Below are 14,753 nucleotides of genomic sequence, written 5' to 3'. Positions count from 1 at the left end.
GGAAAACAACCTTCCAGGGCGGACTTACTATGGAGGGACAGACCTATAGCAGAACCAGTGACAATTCTGATATTCCTGTTATTTATTATTGTTAAGTAAGCTGATGAAGCAGAGCACATGTATTTAATCAGATTCTCCAGAAAGATTACAGAAATTAACACTTAGCATTTTTGAGGGGGTGGTAAAAAGCACTCTTCTACCCTGCTGGTAGAAATGCCAATTGTTATACGCTCTAAGGAAAGCAGTTCAGCAATTTGTGTCAAAAGTATTCTAACAATGCTAACTATGGGAGGATACAGCAGGGGTGATACTCAGAATAATTAACAACCCTTCAGCGTAGGCTCCGAACTGACCCTGCGCTTAACCACGTGCGGTGACACTGCAGACCAGCAGCCACAGGTATAACACCCCCCTAACCCAAGTTGTCATGAAAGATGGCTACACACCCAATACTCTGTGTTAGAGACCCAATGTGTTATAGTGACCTGCAGCCAGAGGCAAGCAGAGTTAGGAGGCCATGAGATGGACAGGAAAGGGTAACATCAGTGAGACATTCTGACGGAGGACATGTGATATCTCAAGGGTCTAACAGCAAGCTAAGGGAATCCATGGAAGCTTTATGGAAGGAAAAGCATTGGAGAAGGTCCTTGAAAGTAGCTGGAATTCCAGCAGTCAGACTGGGAGCCATACCTGGTGGGATGAGAGCATGGGGAAGGCAGACACTGGGCTGCAGGGCTCACCGAGGCAGTGTGGCCTGATGGGCAGAGCCTGAGCTTTGGAACTGGCTAGACCAAAGTTTCCACTCTGCTTCTGACGCTTAGTAGCCAAGTACCCACAAGTAAAATGGAAAAAATACCTTCCTCACAGAACTTGTGTGAGTCATCAATGGAAAAGTTTCTGGCCCCTGAAATGCTCAAAAAGAATGTTACCTTTTTCCATTTTCTAAAAGCAGTGGGTCTTCCAGCTTCTTGGGAACAGTGAGTAGAAGAGAAATTTGATGCAGGGACTTTTTACACAGATCTTTAAAACCATAGAATCCTGTTATTCTTGACCAAGGGGAATTTGATTAAGTTAATGAGAAATAGTTTACAGGGTTTTGAGTTAATATAATAGTATTAGAAACAATGACATAGAGTTATACTGGTTTTTTAGAAGTTACTTAGGACATTTTGCATGCCAGGCATCATGAATGCATTGTCTGAGTTATTGGTGGCCTCCAAATTAGTAATGGGGGTTTCCTCTGTGTTACTGATTTTTTTTTTTTTTTTTTTTTTTTTTTTTTGCGGTACGCGGGCCTCTCACCGTTGCGGCCTCTCCATCTGCGGAGCACAGGCTCCGGACGCGCAGGCTCAGCGGCCATGGCTCACGGGCCCAGCCGCCCTGCGGCATGTGGGATCTTCCCGGACCGGGGCATGAACCCGTGTCCCCTGCATCGGCAGGCGGACTCTCAACCACTGTGCCACCAGGGAAGTCCTGTTACTGATATTAAAATGCATTTTTCTTTGTTCTTGGACAGTAATTCATTTCCACTCCTAATTATGTTTTTTACAGGCTAACGTTAGTGCTTATTTATCATCTTTGGGTGCCCAGGAGTGGGGTACCATTCTTTGAAAGTGTCTAGATGTGGTCCAGGGACACGTTGGCACTGGGGGGAGGCTGACAAGGTATAAAGAATGCCTTCTAGCTGTCATCCAGGTTTATCCATCCCTCCCAGAAAACACTGGCATCCTATTTTCTTCTTTTCTACTCCCTCACCTCCCTCACCCCACCTCTTGCTGCTCTCTCTCTCTCTCCTTGTTTTGATAAGAGAATGTTTTCCTAAAAGTAGAAGTTATCATAAAATTTCATTCCTGACCCGTCACTCCAGGTCCTGACACGCATTTTCAGTGTGCTGTGGAAATGGGTCTGTGCTTCTCAGGTCAAACAGAGTGATTCTTTATTTAAACAGCTGTCCCTGATGGACAATGTATGTTATGAGACTTAATGCTGTTTAGCAGTTGGAATCATTCTTTCTTCTCGAATTGGAAATCAGGATCAGCCAACACCGCCACGCTATAGCAGTCCCAACGTAATTTCACAGAATCTGTCTATGGGGATAGTATTTTTGGTAGCTGGGAAATAGTACACGAGTAATGCTGCATACCAATGAGTTGTATTAAAATATATATTACTCACAGCTCTGTACTTGGCTTAAAAAGTTTCCTTGGCAGCAGCATTTAACTTCTTACTGTTCTTTTCATGTTGCTAGTATAAATATCTAATATGTTTTTGTTCAAAACATCAATTAGGCCTCAGTATAATCTTTATTAATACAGGCCTGTTATTACAAGAAGGCTGCTGAGCTATGATTATTTGCACAGCAGGGGCAATAAAGTATCTTCTTTCGGCCTTGTTCTATCCCAGAATGCCTGGCTGTTGCAGAACACACCAGAGCCTTCCAGAATCTCTTTTACAATCCTAATGAAATCTTTAAAGCTCTTAGAAGCAAAGGCATTCTTTCCTTCAAAGGTAAACAAAAGGGAAAGGCCGGAAATTGCAGATAGATTCAAAAAGACACCTATGAGTTCAGATCTCCACTTTTAACCTGTTTAATTCTTTCTCTTTGTGCAGCCAGAACACCTCACTTCCTGCGGATTCAGAACGTGGAGGTCAATGCGGGCCAGTTTGCTGCCTTCCAGTGCAGTGCCATTGGCAGGACTGTGGCCGGCGACAGGCTCTGGTTACAGGTACGTCGGAGAGAGTCCAGCGGGCAGAGTGCGTGTCCCCTGGGGAGGGCCCCAGAGATCGAGTCAGTGTCAGGCCCCTACGGGAGATGGATGCTCTGAGCAGTTTCCCCAGTTCTTTTCCTTCTTCCGCAGTAAGTAGCCAGATTACAAAGAGCTCTAGACAAGCTCAGTGTTGTTCTTCACAAACTTTGTTGTGAATTTCTGGTTTTTCCCTTTGCTTCTGCTTAGCCATCTCATTTGGAAGATCTGGTTACCAAATTACTTTTGGAGCAGTATGTTGGAGTCCAAAATACAGTACCTTTCCCCCACACTTCCTCTGGAAAAAAACCCAAAGAATCACACGTGCACGTGCACACACACACACACACACACAAGTTTATAGGCCTTTCTGTAATTTTCATTTCCGCAGCAATAAGCCTAAACTTATAAATTAATAGCACACCTTTTACCTTCGAGCACTTAAGCAGACTTTTTTTAGGGTCATCACAACTTGTGTGTCTCGTTTTATTGTCTTTCAAACTCCACCATCTGTATTTTGCATGGCCAGTAGTTTCATGGACAGATCAAGGGTTTCAGGAATTCTGACCAAATGAGCGGGAGTACGTGACCTGTCCCCCCTAACCAGCATGCCCCCCACTTCTTTAGACTCTGGGTTTGGTTTCCCCCATAGAATTCTCCAATTTTATTCTTATTGCTTCTTGTTGCTCATTGATCTATAGGCTGCTTGTTCTCCACCTTGATTAGTGTTGATTTTACCCCCCTTTCCTTACAGATTCTATTGTGGGTTTTGTTTTGGTTTGGTTGGTTATTTACTTATTTTGGTTTGCGACTGAGCTGCGTTATGTTCTAACCCTTCTCTGCATCTGTTCCATTCCACTTGGGCTTCTGTTCCATGCGTGCCGAATTTTCCTTGGTATATGTCACTCTCCACCTATCATGTGTCTCCTTCTGCCATGTAGTAACAATTGTCATGTGTCACATTTGCCTGACACTCTATTATCTTTAAATCCTGTATTCCTTTTAATCATCACAGCTGAAGTCAGTGGTCACTTTTCTAACTCCATTTCTGGGGGAAATGAAAAACAGCCAAATATGCTATCCCAAGATCACTCAGCAACGTGTTGACAAATGGGGAATACATTCTGAAGGAGGCTTCTTAAATGCTTTGGGGTCCTCTGCACACAATCCTCCACCTTCCACCCTGATGTCACTCTCTTTTCTCATATCCTACTGTCCCCATGAGAGGGTCACCAGGCCGGGAGAGAGGAATGTGTGCAGAGAACTGAAATGGTATGTACCAAATTCATCTTTTTTTTCTGTTTTTCCAAGTGCTTTTATTTTTTTAATTAGCTTGTATTGGTATATAGTTGATTTACAATGTTGTGTTAGTTTCAGTTGTACAGCAAAGTGATTCAGTTATTCATATACATATATCCACTCTTTTTTAGATTCTTTTCCCATATAGGTCATTACAGAGTGTTGAGTAGAGTTCCCTGTGCTATACAGTAGGTCCTTGTTGGTTATCTATTTTATATATAGTAGTGCGTATATGTCAATCCCAATCTCCCAGTTTATCCCTCCCCCCCATTTCCCCCTTGGTAACCGTAAGATTTCTAAAGCTACAACTCTACTTCTGTTTTGTAAATAAGTTCATTTGTGCAGTTTTTTTAGATTCCACGTATTAGTGATATCATATGATATTTGTCTTTCTCTCTCTGACTTACTTCAATCAGTATGACAATCTCTAGGTCCAAATTCATCTTTACTGTTTCCTTCGCTCTAAAAGTTTTGTAATCACTACTTTAAGAGCTTTTTGCAGCATGTGAAAAATGTGCTTGACCCTGGTCTTTGGTATTCAAATTTTTTTTTATCCCACTTCCCAGTTATTTTAGCTTCTTGATGTTAGAGCTTGAGAATTCTTTTTTTAGTTAGTGGTTGTTTCATATTAAATTTGATCAAGTTTGGCTACGTATGTATGTATGGCAATTGATGAGACAGACGTTTTTAATTGGCATTTTTCATAATGCCTTACCTTCCTTTTAAAAATGAAAATACCCCCCCAAAATTTTTTAAAATAAATAATGAAAAAATGAAACTACCCTCGTCATCTTTGATTTATCTCCAGAAATCTTAATTTTTCATGGAAAGCATTTTTTTTGTCCTTGATATTTGGGTGGCATTTTTGGTTTTGTTTTTTGTTTTTTTTTTTGTAGTACGCGGGCCTCTCACCATTGTGGCCTCTCCCGTTGCAGAGCACAGGCTCCGGACGCGCAGGCTCAGCGGCCATGGCTCACGGGCCCAGCTGCTCTGCGGCATGCGGGATCTTCCCGGACCGGGGCACAAACCCGTATCCCCTTGCATCGGCAGGCAGACTCTCAACCACTGCACCACCAGGGAAGCCCCCCCTGATATTTGTTTTAATGTTATTTGAGAGACTACAATAAAAAGACTAAGCTTTTGTCTCAACAGTCTTAGACATTGGCAGGAATTTACAGGAAAGTTGAAAATACAGTTTCCTTTTTTGTTTTTGTAAATATCCTGGCCTTGGGAGGGTCCTGCTTACACTTGAGCACTTCCTTGGGGTTGGGATCATTAACTCCTTCCTCTTACTAAGTAGGAGACTTTGTTTTAGAGAATCCATCATGCTGTAGGGAGAAAGCTAGATACCAGTTGGCAAAAAGGGTCTAATTGCAGAATTCGATTCTGCATTAGGTCTAAATGCAGAATTCCCAATCCTGATTCCACTATAGAATCACATGGAGAGTTAAAAAAAAAGTGTGGTTTACACCAGATTCTGATTTAATTGATCTGGAGTAGCCTCAATCTGACTCTCATGATGAATTTCCCACCTACCAGGTCTGTCTTGTTTCATTCTATTAAATTTAATCATAGTGTTGATAAATTGTTTCCCAATCAATCCATTAATGCCTCTCTTTGCCAATTACCCGGTCTTCTCTTGCCCTTCTTGTCATCAATGACTGCATATTGTCCTGCAGCTTTCAAGAAGGGTCGTGTCAAGAAGGGAATGAGGGTAAGCCAGACCTGGGATGACTTTGAAATTCTAAGTGACACCAAGTTTGTCCTGCACTCAGCCTGCTATGTGGTTTGTGAGTCTTTGTGATGTTAGAATAGTTTTAGTGTTCAATAATTTATTTCCTCTGTTTGTATAGGCATTTTGGGGGGAGTTGTTTATTTCATTAGCAGCTGACGAAATAAGACAAGGGTCTTTCGCTTGCAAGGATGGCTTCTATTAACCTGTGTTGTGTGAGATGGTTTCCAGCAGCCATCAGGATTTGTGGCAGGGGATGGTTTCACAGAGTCCTCCTGCTCTCTTGCCTGTGCCCTGGCCCTTTGCTTCAGGCAATTTTTTACAAGTTGTGGGGAGAAGCAGACCTGGGAAACTAGACCAGGCCTCTCTAGTCTTGGAGGTATGAACACGGACTTTTCTTCCTTCCTACCTGAATGTTCTAACACTTTCAAAAATGCTTTCCTGCATCTAAACTCCCTTGGATCCTCAAAATAATTCTAAGATTCAGGCAGAAAACTGAATAAAAAAGTGTTTACGTTTTTCTATCATTTGAATCTTCCCAATAGTAAGTCAAGATTTAGAAATAAATAATACATCGTTATTGGGGGAACATTGATACTGTGAAGTGTGATCATTTATAGTCATTTGCATTACAGTCTTTTGAGTCCTATTGTAGGCACTTTGTGGAGTTTCATGGTGTATCCCATGGTTTTGTGCTTCTTTTTTATAAATGAGGCTTTTGAGGTGCAGGATTGGCGAGGTTCAAAAAGGTAAATGGCATAGCTGGGAATAGCACACCCCTGTTTTTTCACTTTTACTTCACCACTGATTAATTCCACTCTGCTGTGCTGGCTTCTCCTATCCCGAGCTAGGTGAATAGGTAATATGCCCTTACTACTTTGTTAGGATTTGGATGTAACTGACATTACATAATTTACATCCAGGAGGCAGCTTGACAAAAAAAAAAAAGTCCATCTGTATTACATGTACATCTTGATCCACGTCTCAGAAAAATGGCCAGTGGTTTGATTGTTTAAAAATATAGATTAAATATGATCAATGTCAGAGTCTTTCACAAACACATAACACACATAAATCTGAGGATGACACTAATGAAGAAGTGTTTATGGTTAGCAGATGTGTCCCATCTGCTTCCATTTTCTCCATCTCATCCATGGGCCACACAGGTTACTGTCAACGTGGAATCCGTCTTTCTAGAATACAGAGCAAGGAAAAAAAACACAGCTCATGAACCTCCATTATTGTAGCTGCAAAGTACCTAAAAGACCTTCCAGACAGTGTTCAGGAGGAAGACAGCATCTATCAAACTATTTTAATTAATTAATTAATTAATTAATTTCTTTTTGCGGTACGTGGGCCTTTCACTGTTGTGGCCTCTCCCGTTGCGGAGCACAGGCTCCGGACACGCAGGCTCAGTGGCCATGGCTCATGGGCCCAGCTGCTCTGCGGCATGTGGGATCTTCCCGGACGGGGGCACGAACCCGTGTCCCCTGCATTGGCAGGCGGACTCTCAACCACTGCGCCACCAGGGAAGCCCCGAACTATTTTTATGTAGTAAAAAACTGATGTGCATTGAATCTGCTGAGGATACTTGCTACGTGCTATCAGATATGGTGATCTTTGTGTCCAACTGTGCTGTAACCATGGGAGACACTCAAATGAAATGTGTTCGTAAAACAATTCAAGTACCCAAAACAGGACCATGTATTTCTTGGTATTATCAACTTCCCGGTCACTCTGGAGCCTACATTTTGAAATATCTTACAGTATGTTTATATTTAAGATACTGAGAAGAGAAAATAGAATTTTAGATTTTTTTTTTTTTTTTTTTGGTAAGCGGGCCTCTCACTGGCACGGCCCCTCCCGTTGCGGAGCACAGGCTCCCGATGCGCAGGCCCAGTGGCCACGGCCCACGGGCCCAGCAGCTCCGCGGCATGTGAGATCTTCCCGGACCGGGGCACGAACCCGTGTCCCCTGCATCGGCAGGCAGACTCTCAACCACTGCGCCACCAGGGAAGCCCTAGATGTTCTTTTTTTATACTTAAATGGTATTTGCTGATGGGCAGTTTCTGAGTTACGCATTTTCATACAGTCATTGACCCTTTAAGCCACATATTATTGTATTACAATTACTATTGTTCTTTCTGAAGTATTTAAAATTTTATTTTCTGCCATAAGCTTGTTTCTCTTGGGAAATAATATTTATAATGCCTCTTTCAACTTTTCAATGAATCACCAAAGCTGATATTGACACTGGTAAATCTGAAGATGGTGTGTGCACATTCTTTTCCAGAGAATACAGCCCACTTTGCCCTCTTCTGCATCTGGTCCAGTTTGGGGCACTTTTGTAATTTCTGCCCTTTAGTTCATTTTTGATACATTGTAGAGGCTCTTCCATTCCTTAGTCTTTTTTTTAAAATAAAATTTATTTATTTATTTATTTATTTATTTTTGGCTGCATTGGGTCTTCGTTGCTGCGCGTGGGCTTTCTCTAGTTGCAGCGAGCAGGGGCTATTCTTCGTTGTGGTGTGTGGGCTTCTCATTGTGGTGGGTGGGCTTCTCATTGTGGTGGCTTCTCTTGTGGAGCACGGGCTCTAGGTGCATGGGCTTCAGTAGTTGTGGCACACGGGCTTCAGTCGTTGTGGCTTACGGGCTCTAGAACACAGGCTCAGTAGTTGTGTCTCATGGGCTTAGTTGCTCCACGGCATGTGGGATCTTCCCAGACCAGGGCTCGAACCCATGTCCCCTGCATCAGCAGGCAGATTCTCAACCACTGCACCACCAGGAAGTCCAATTCCTTACTCTTTTTACTCCATATCTTAGTCAGCTCGGGCCACTGTAACAAAAATGCCATAGACTGAGGGGCTTAAACAACAAATATTTATTTCTCACAGTTCTGGAGGCTGGCAGTCTAAGATCACGGGCCAGCATGCATGTTCTTGGAGAGGACCAGCTCCCGGTTTGCAGGCTGCCATCCTCTTGCTGCATCGTCACTTGCATCCTCTGGGCTCTTCATCCCCTTATAAGGGCCCTAATCCCGTCATGGGGGCTCCACTCTCACGACCACATCTAAACCTAATTACCTTCCAAAAGCCCCACCTCCAGTACAGTCACACTGCGGAGCAGGTCTCGTCATATGAATTTGGCGGGGATGCAAACATTTAATCTACAGCACTCAGCTACCACATCAAACTCAGAAGTGGGTGGAAATGAAGGCACTTCGGCCCTCAGGACAAATGGCAGAAAACAAGGAGGCAGTGGAGATGCCTTTTCAAAGGTAGATGGATGGAGGCTTTGATAAAACTCGGGATTGACACGTGCATGTTGGGTGAATAGAAGCTGGTGAAGGAAAGCTGGAAAATCATACTTTTCTCTCAACAGATCTTAGAGGCCCTATCGTTTTTAAATGGCCCACTTTTTGGAATCACAAAATTATGTAACTTCTGAATTTGGAACAATCTTCAAATTAAATTCCTCATTTTATTAATGAGAAAACCAGCTCAGAAGAGGTAGAGAACTTTAACACAGTCATCTATCCAATTATTATATTTATTATAGATAATTCCATTTTGCTAGTGAAAGTCAATTATATGTAAAAGTATTTTTGCTTATTTATAAATTAGTAAATTTTGTCACTTGGACATTTTTCTTCACTGAGTGACCTTGTATTTCAAATATTATCCTTTTAACCAAATATTCTCAGATTTACTATGAAAATATCTGCATTAACTTTGGAACCATTATAGCACAATATAATTTGAATTGATTGTTTTCTTTTAGTAAACATCCCTTGGTGTTTATTAGAATAGCATTTTAAAATGACTTCATAACGTGCATCAATTCACAGAAATAGAAAAGGAAATCAGATGGCATTACTCTGAAGTACGCTCTTAAAAACACTAGTGCAACCCAGCACCTAGAAGGGTACCTGTCACATAACAAATCTTCAGTAAACCTGCTCATGGCTCTTGGCTTACAGATGCCTGAATGACCAGGTGTCTCCTGCAGGTGAGTCCCAAAGGCGCATAGTTGAACCAGGAAAACAGGCACAAACTGTCTTTTTGGAATGCTTATTTTAGGTCTGTGGTTCATCTTCAGAGGGATGGTGTTTGATGAGAAGAGGGATGGATAGAATCTGGTGGTGTCTTTTCTGCTGTTTCAGAACATACAGCAAGTATCATGCAGAGTGAGAATAATTTTAGAAAATGTGATCAATACATCATCACTTTTCCTTCATTTCTTGTAACCTTTCCCTAGGCCTTTTAAATTCTCTGTTGTAAATGTTTGTTCTTTAATTCCCCCTTCAAAAAACATTTCTTGCCATTGGACCTCAGTAAATGGTAATAGAAATACAGGTCTAATAAAGCTGGTTCTCTTGAGTTCTCACTATGACAGCAGACCTGTGTCATAGTAATTGATGAATAACCCACCCACTCATTTGTTTGGTATGGAATATAATTCAATATGAGCTTTTAATTTGGGAAGCTTGCTCTTTGAAAAATAATATTCACTTGGGATTAGTTTTTTTTTTTTAGTTACTGGCCGAGTGGTATTGTATTCTACTAAGAGTTTGCTATATCATTCCTCTTAACTGGGTATGACCTATACAATGGTGAAAAAGGCATTTTCACCAGTCTAAGAAGTTTCTCACATTGCTTTTCTGAGCTCAGATAATTTTAGACCTTTTTGAGAGAAAAAGCAAAATCCTGAGATTTTGGTAACTTAAAATGATTCTCATAGCTCCTCTGACCTGTATAATTTGGTTCATGAATGAATATGTACATTGTATTAATAATATTTACATTACTAGCTTCAACAGATGTGTTTGAAATAAAATAATTATAACTCCTTTTGCTGAGTCCCACTGTTTGCTGAGTACTCTGCTAGGTGTGTTTAGCCATTTTTTCCCTTAACTGACCCCAAGGAGAACTCTTTTATGTGCCCATTTATGGAAGAAGAAAATGGGCCTCAGGAAGTTTCAGTGGTTTTTCCATTTGCACATTGCTAGTAACAAGGTCTGGGTTTTGAACCAAGCCATCTAAGTCTAGACTCTATGTCCTTAACTGTAATGCCTCTCGCATAGCACAAAGACCCAAACATTTCTTCATGGATTCATAAACATCATATAGTAATTTAAGTGATACCTTTTATTGACATTTAAAATGAAAATTTTATTCATGTGTGTGTACTATTGCCTTGGCTTCTGTGTTACGGAATGTGTATATTTGGTCAACCTTTCTCGGTGGTTTTTAGTTTCCTTTACAGATTCTGTGGGAAAAACATCACAGCTGTATATCAGAACCATTTTGTAATTATATATAAAAGCCATAAAATGATTTGAAAAGGAGTAAAATTATGGCTCCCTTATCAAACCTAACGTGGGTGTTTTTAGACGCTATATATCAAAGCATAAATTTAACATCACTTACTGTCATAGAAAATACCATGGGCTTCCCTGGTGGCGCAGTGGTTAAGAATCCGCCTGCCAATGCTGGGGACATGGGTTCGAGCCCTGGTCCGGGAAGATCCCACATACTGTGGAACAACTAAGCCTGTGTGCCACAACTACTGAGCCTGTGAGCCACAGCTACTGAAGCTCACGCACCCAGAGCCTATGCTCCACAACAAAAGAAGCCACCACAATGAGAAGCCCGTGCACCGCAACAAAGAGTAGCCCCTGCTCGCCACAACTAGAGAAAGCCCGTGCACAGCAATGAAGACCCAATGCAGGCAAAAAAATTAATGTAAATAAAATAAATAAATTTAAAAAAGAAAATACCAGGAAGACACAAAGAGGACTGTCTTCAGTTGCTATAGGAACCATTGGCTCCTTAAAATTTTGAGTGGTTGAAATCACATCCATTATTTAGTCAGTTAAATATCCACATATATGATACACTGTTGAACATTCAGCCTGAAACCACCAGCAGCCTTGAAAGCATACACCGTATCTTTTAACTTATATGATTTTGGATTACCTTCATTTAAAGTTAAAGATTTATTTTACATGGATGAAAGAGTAGGCCATATCTAAGGGGATTCTGAGAGAAATTAATTAATGAATTTTACTCTGTGATATTACCTGTCTCAGTCAAAACAGGTGTAAACACCTGGTGCTTTGAGGAGGATGCACCAGGAGCAGCTGGAGCGTTCTCCTCCACTGCAATCTGAAGGCCTCTGGGCCAGGATGTGAAATTGTACTGTGAAAACTGCAGGTCAGGATGGTTCATTTTGGAGGACAGAAGAGAAAGGCATCAACTGCTAGGCGTAAGGACTGCTTGCTTTGGACCCAAGAACCACACATCCTGTAAAAGCATTTGTTCTGTTCCTTTTCTCATATTCATCAAAAGGTTCATTTGTTTCTCTTGCTTCCAAGAATCCGCAGCTGTGTCACAAGAAGGGAAGGTGGAGAAAGCCCTGCTCTGGAATTCCCGTGGTTGAGGGCTGAGAATACTAAACACTGTCTCTTCTGTCTCCTGTTAGGGATCCAGGCCTTGGAGCGAGGCTCCTGGAGAGTTTGGACACTGTTAGAATCTCTGGTTTTTTCCTCTTCTGTCTCTTCTTTTTGGAAGGGGAAGGGAAAAAATGGAAAATGTTTTAGCTAGGAGGTAAACATATATGCTTTAGGTAACCTTGAAAGTTCTAGGAGATTTTCAGTCTGGTAATCTGGAATTATGTACCTAGAAAAGAGAGAGGGAAGAAACACGACAATTTTTGATGGGTTTTGATTTCAAAATGGCTTTAGGACCAGAGAAATGGAATGGAAAACAAAGCATGCCGCTTGTAGTCCTAGAAGGACCCAGTTTGGGATAAGGCCAGAGACCTCTGAGACAGGCACATGGTGGCAGTCAAGTGGTTCCTATAGAGGATGAACTTTGAAATCATAAAGCAGGTCGTTATTCTCTTCTGCATCTCTCCTATGTATAAAAAAGCCACCCTTCATTCCTTTGTTCAAAGCAAAGGGAATTGACTATTGTCCAAGTGTAAGAAAATTATGTTTGGACTTCCCTGGTAGTGCAGTGGTTAAGAATCCACCTGCCAATGCAGAGGACACAGGCTCGAGCCCTGGTCCAGGAAGATCCCACATGCCGCGGAGCAACTAAGCCCGTGCGCCACAACTACTGAGCCTGCGCTCTAGGGCCCGTGAGCCATGACTACTGAGCCTGTGTGCTACAACTACTGAAGCCCGCATGACTAGAGCCTGTGCTCCGCAACAAGAGAAGCCACCGCAATGAGAAGCCCACGCACCGCAACGAAGAGTAGCCCCCGTTCGCCGCAACTAGAGAAAACCCGCGTGCAGCAACGAGGACCCAACACAGCCAAAGATAGATAGATAAATAGATAGATAGATAGATAAACAGATAAATAAATTTATTTATTTAAAAAAAATAGGGCTTCCCTGGTGGCGCAGTGGTTGAGAGTCCACCTGCCGATTCAGGGACACAGGTTCGTGCCCTGGTCCAGGAAGATCCCACATGCCGCGGAGCAGCTGGGCCCGTGAGCCATGGCCACTGAGCCGGCGCGTCCGGAGCCTGTGCTCCACAATGGGAGAGGCCAGAACAGTGAGAGGCCCGCGTACCCCCCCACACCAAAAAAAGAAAATTATGTTTTTTCTGTTATAAGAAGTGATGTCCACTAAGCCCAAAGGACAAGTGACAAACTAATGGAGTTTCTGTTTATCCTGAAGGTTTAGAAGCTGATGATTGCTTTCATTCAAGAATAGTGTAGTATACACTTTCCATGTCTGAGTGTATGATTATTATAATAGTTATTCCAGTGTTGCTACAGCTTGGGGCTGCTACCCCTGGCATATTGCCCCCCTTTCCCAAATTGCATTTTTTCTTCTACTGTGGTGGGATCTTTACCATATAGTGACTTGATGCTTTTGCAGGAGGTGAATGACACCTGGACAAAATGGTTCTTTGATTCCTATAGCTTTGGAGTGTTTATAAGCCAGCAGCAAAACCATCTATTTTTCCTGGGGAAATTATGATGGTTAAAGTAGTCGTTCAGAAATACAAAAATGAGAGATTTCTTTCTAATTGCTTCTTAGAATTATTTTCTTTATTTATATTTTTTCTTTTCTTTTCTTTTTAAATACTGAATATAGTTCTCTGTGCTACACAGTAAGTCCTTGTTGGTTATCTATTTCATAGGTAGTACTGTGTATATATTCATCCCAAACTCCTATTTTTATTTTTATTATAGAAATTATAAATGTATACAGATGTAGAGAGAATGATGTCATGAACTCAATATACCCAGCATCCAACTTCAAAACCAACAATATGTGACCAGTTACTTCCTCTGTGTGTCCGCCTGCTCCCCACTGATGATTTTGAAGTAGTCTTAGTCATCATACCATGTAACTTGTAAATATTTTCTAAAATAGGAGTTGGCAAACCTTTTTTGCGAAGGGCCAGATAGTAAATTTTGTAGGGCAGAGGGTCTTAGTTATAGCTCTTCATCTCTGCCACTGTAGCAGGAAAGCAGCCACAGACAACACAAAAATGGATGAATGTGGCTGTTTTCCATACAGCTTTCTGTATGGACACTGAAATTTGACTTTGATGTCATTTTCATTGTCACAAAATACTATGCTTCTTTTGATTTTTTTCAATCATTTAAAAAATGTAAAAAACATTCTGAGCTTGTGAGCTATACAAAACAGGTGGCAGGATGGACTTAGCCTCAAACCCCTGCTCTAAAAGATAAGAGCTCTTAAAAAAAAAAAAGAATAATCACCATGTATGCCCTGCGAAAACAGTCAGTGTTCATATATCCTTGGCTGTCTTGTAACTTTATTTCTTTTAGCAGTTGTTTCATTTGTGATTGTAGTAAAGTTCACACTTTGCAATCGGGTGGTGAGTGTTTTAAGTCCTTTTTATCTTTTTTTTTTTTTTTTTGCGGTACACGGGCCTCTCACTGTTGTGGCTTCTCCCGTTGCGGAGCACAGGCTCTGGATGCGCAGGCTCAGC

At 41.6% G+C, this 14,753-nt stretch overlaps 1 protein-coding gene across 3 annotated transcripts in view; it reads left to right on the top strand.

The window, feature by feature from the left end:
• PTPRM (protein tyrosine phosphatase receptor type M) overlaps nucleotides 1-14,753 on the top strand; it is a 759,871-nt gene that overhangs the window by 308,032 nt on the left and 437,086 nt on the right. For all 3 annotated transcript variants that reach the window (XM_060119604.1, XM_060119603.1, XM_060119605.1), the window contains exon 5: nucleotides 2,611-2,726. In XM_060119604.1, coding sequence (XP_059975587.1) covers nucleotides 2,611-2,726 — 116 coding nt within the window. The remainder of the gene's footprint in view (nucleotides 1-2,610; nucleotides 2,727-14,753) is intronic.

The sequence above is a fragment of the Mesoplodon densirostris genome, chromosome 15, assembly GCF_025265405.1.
Source record: "Mesoplodon densirostris isolate mMesDen1 chromosome 15, mMesDen1 primary haplotype, whole genome shotgun sequence".
Classification (NCBI taxonomy): domain Eukaryota; kingdom Metazoa; phylum Chordata; class Mammalia; order Artiodactyla; family Ziphiidae; genus Mesoplodon; species Mesoplodon densirostris.
This window is presented reverse-complemented; position numbering and strand designations above follow the sequence as displayed.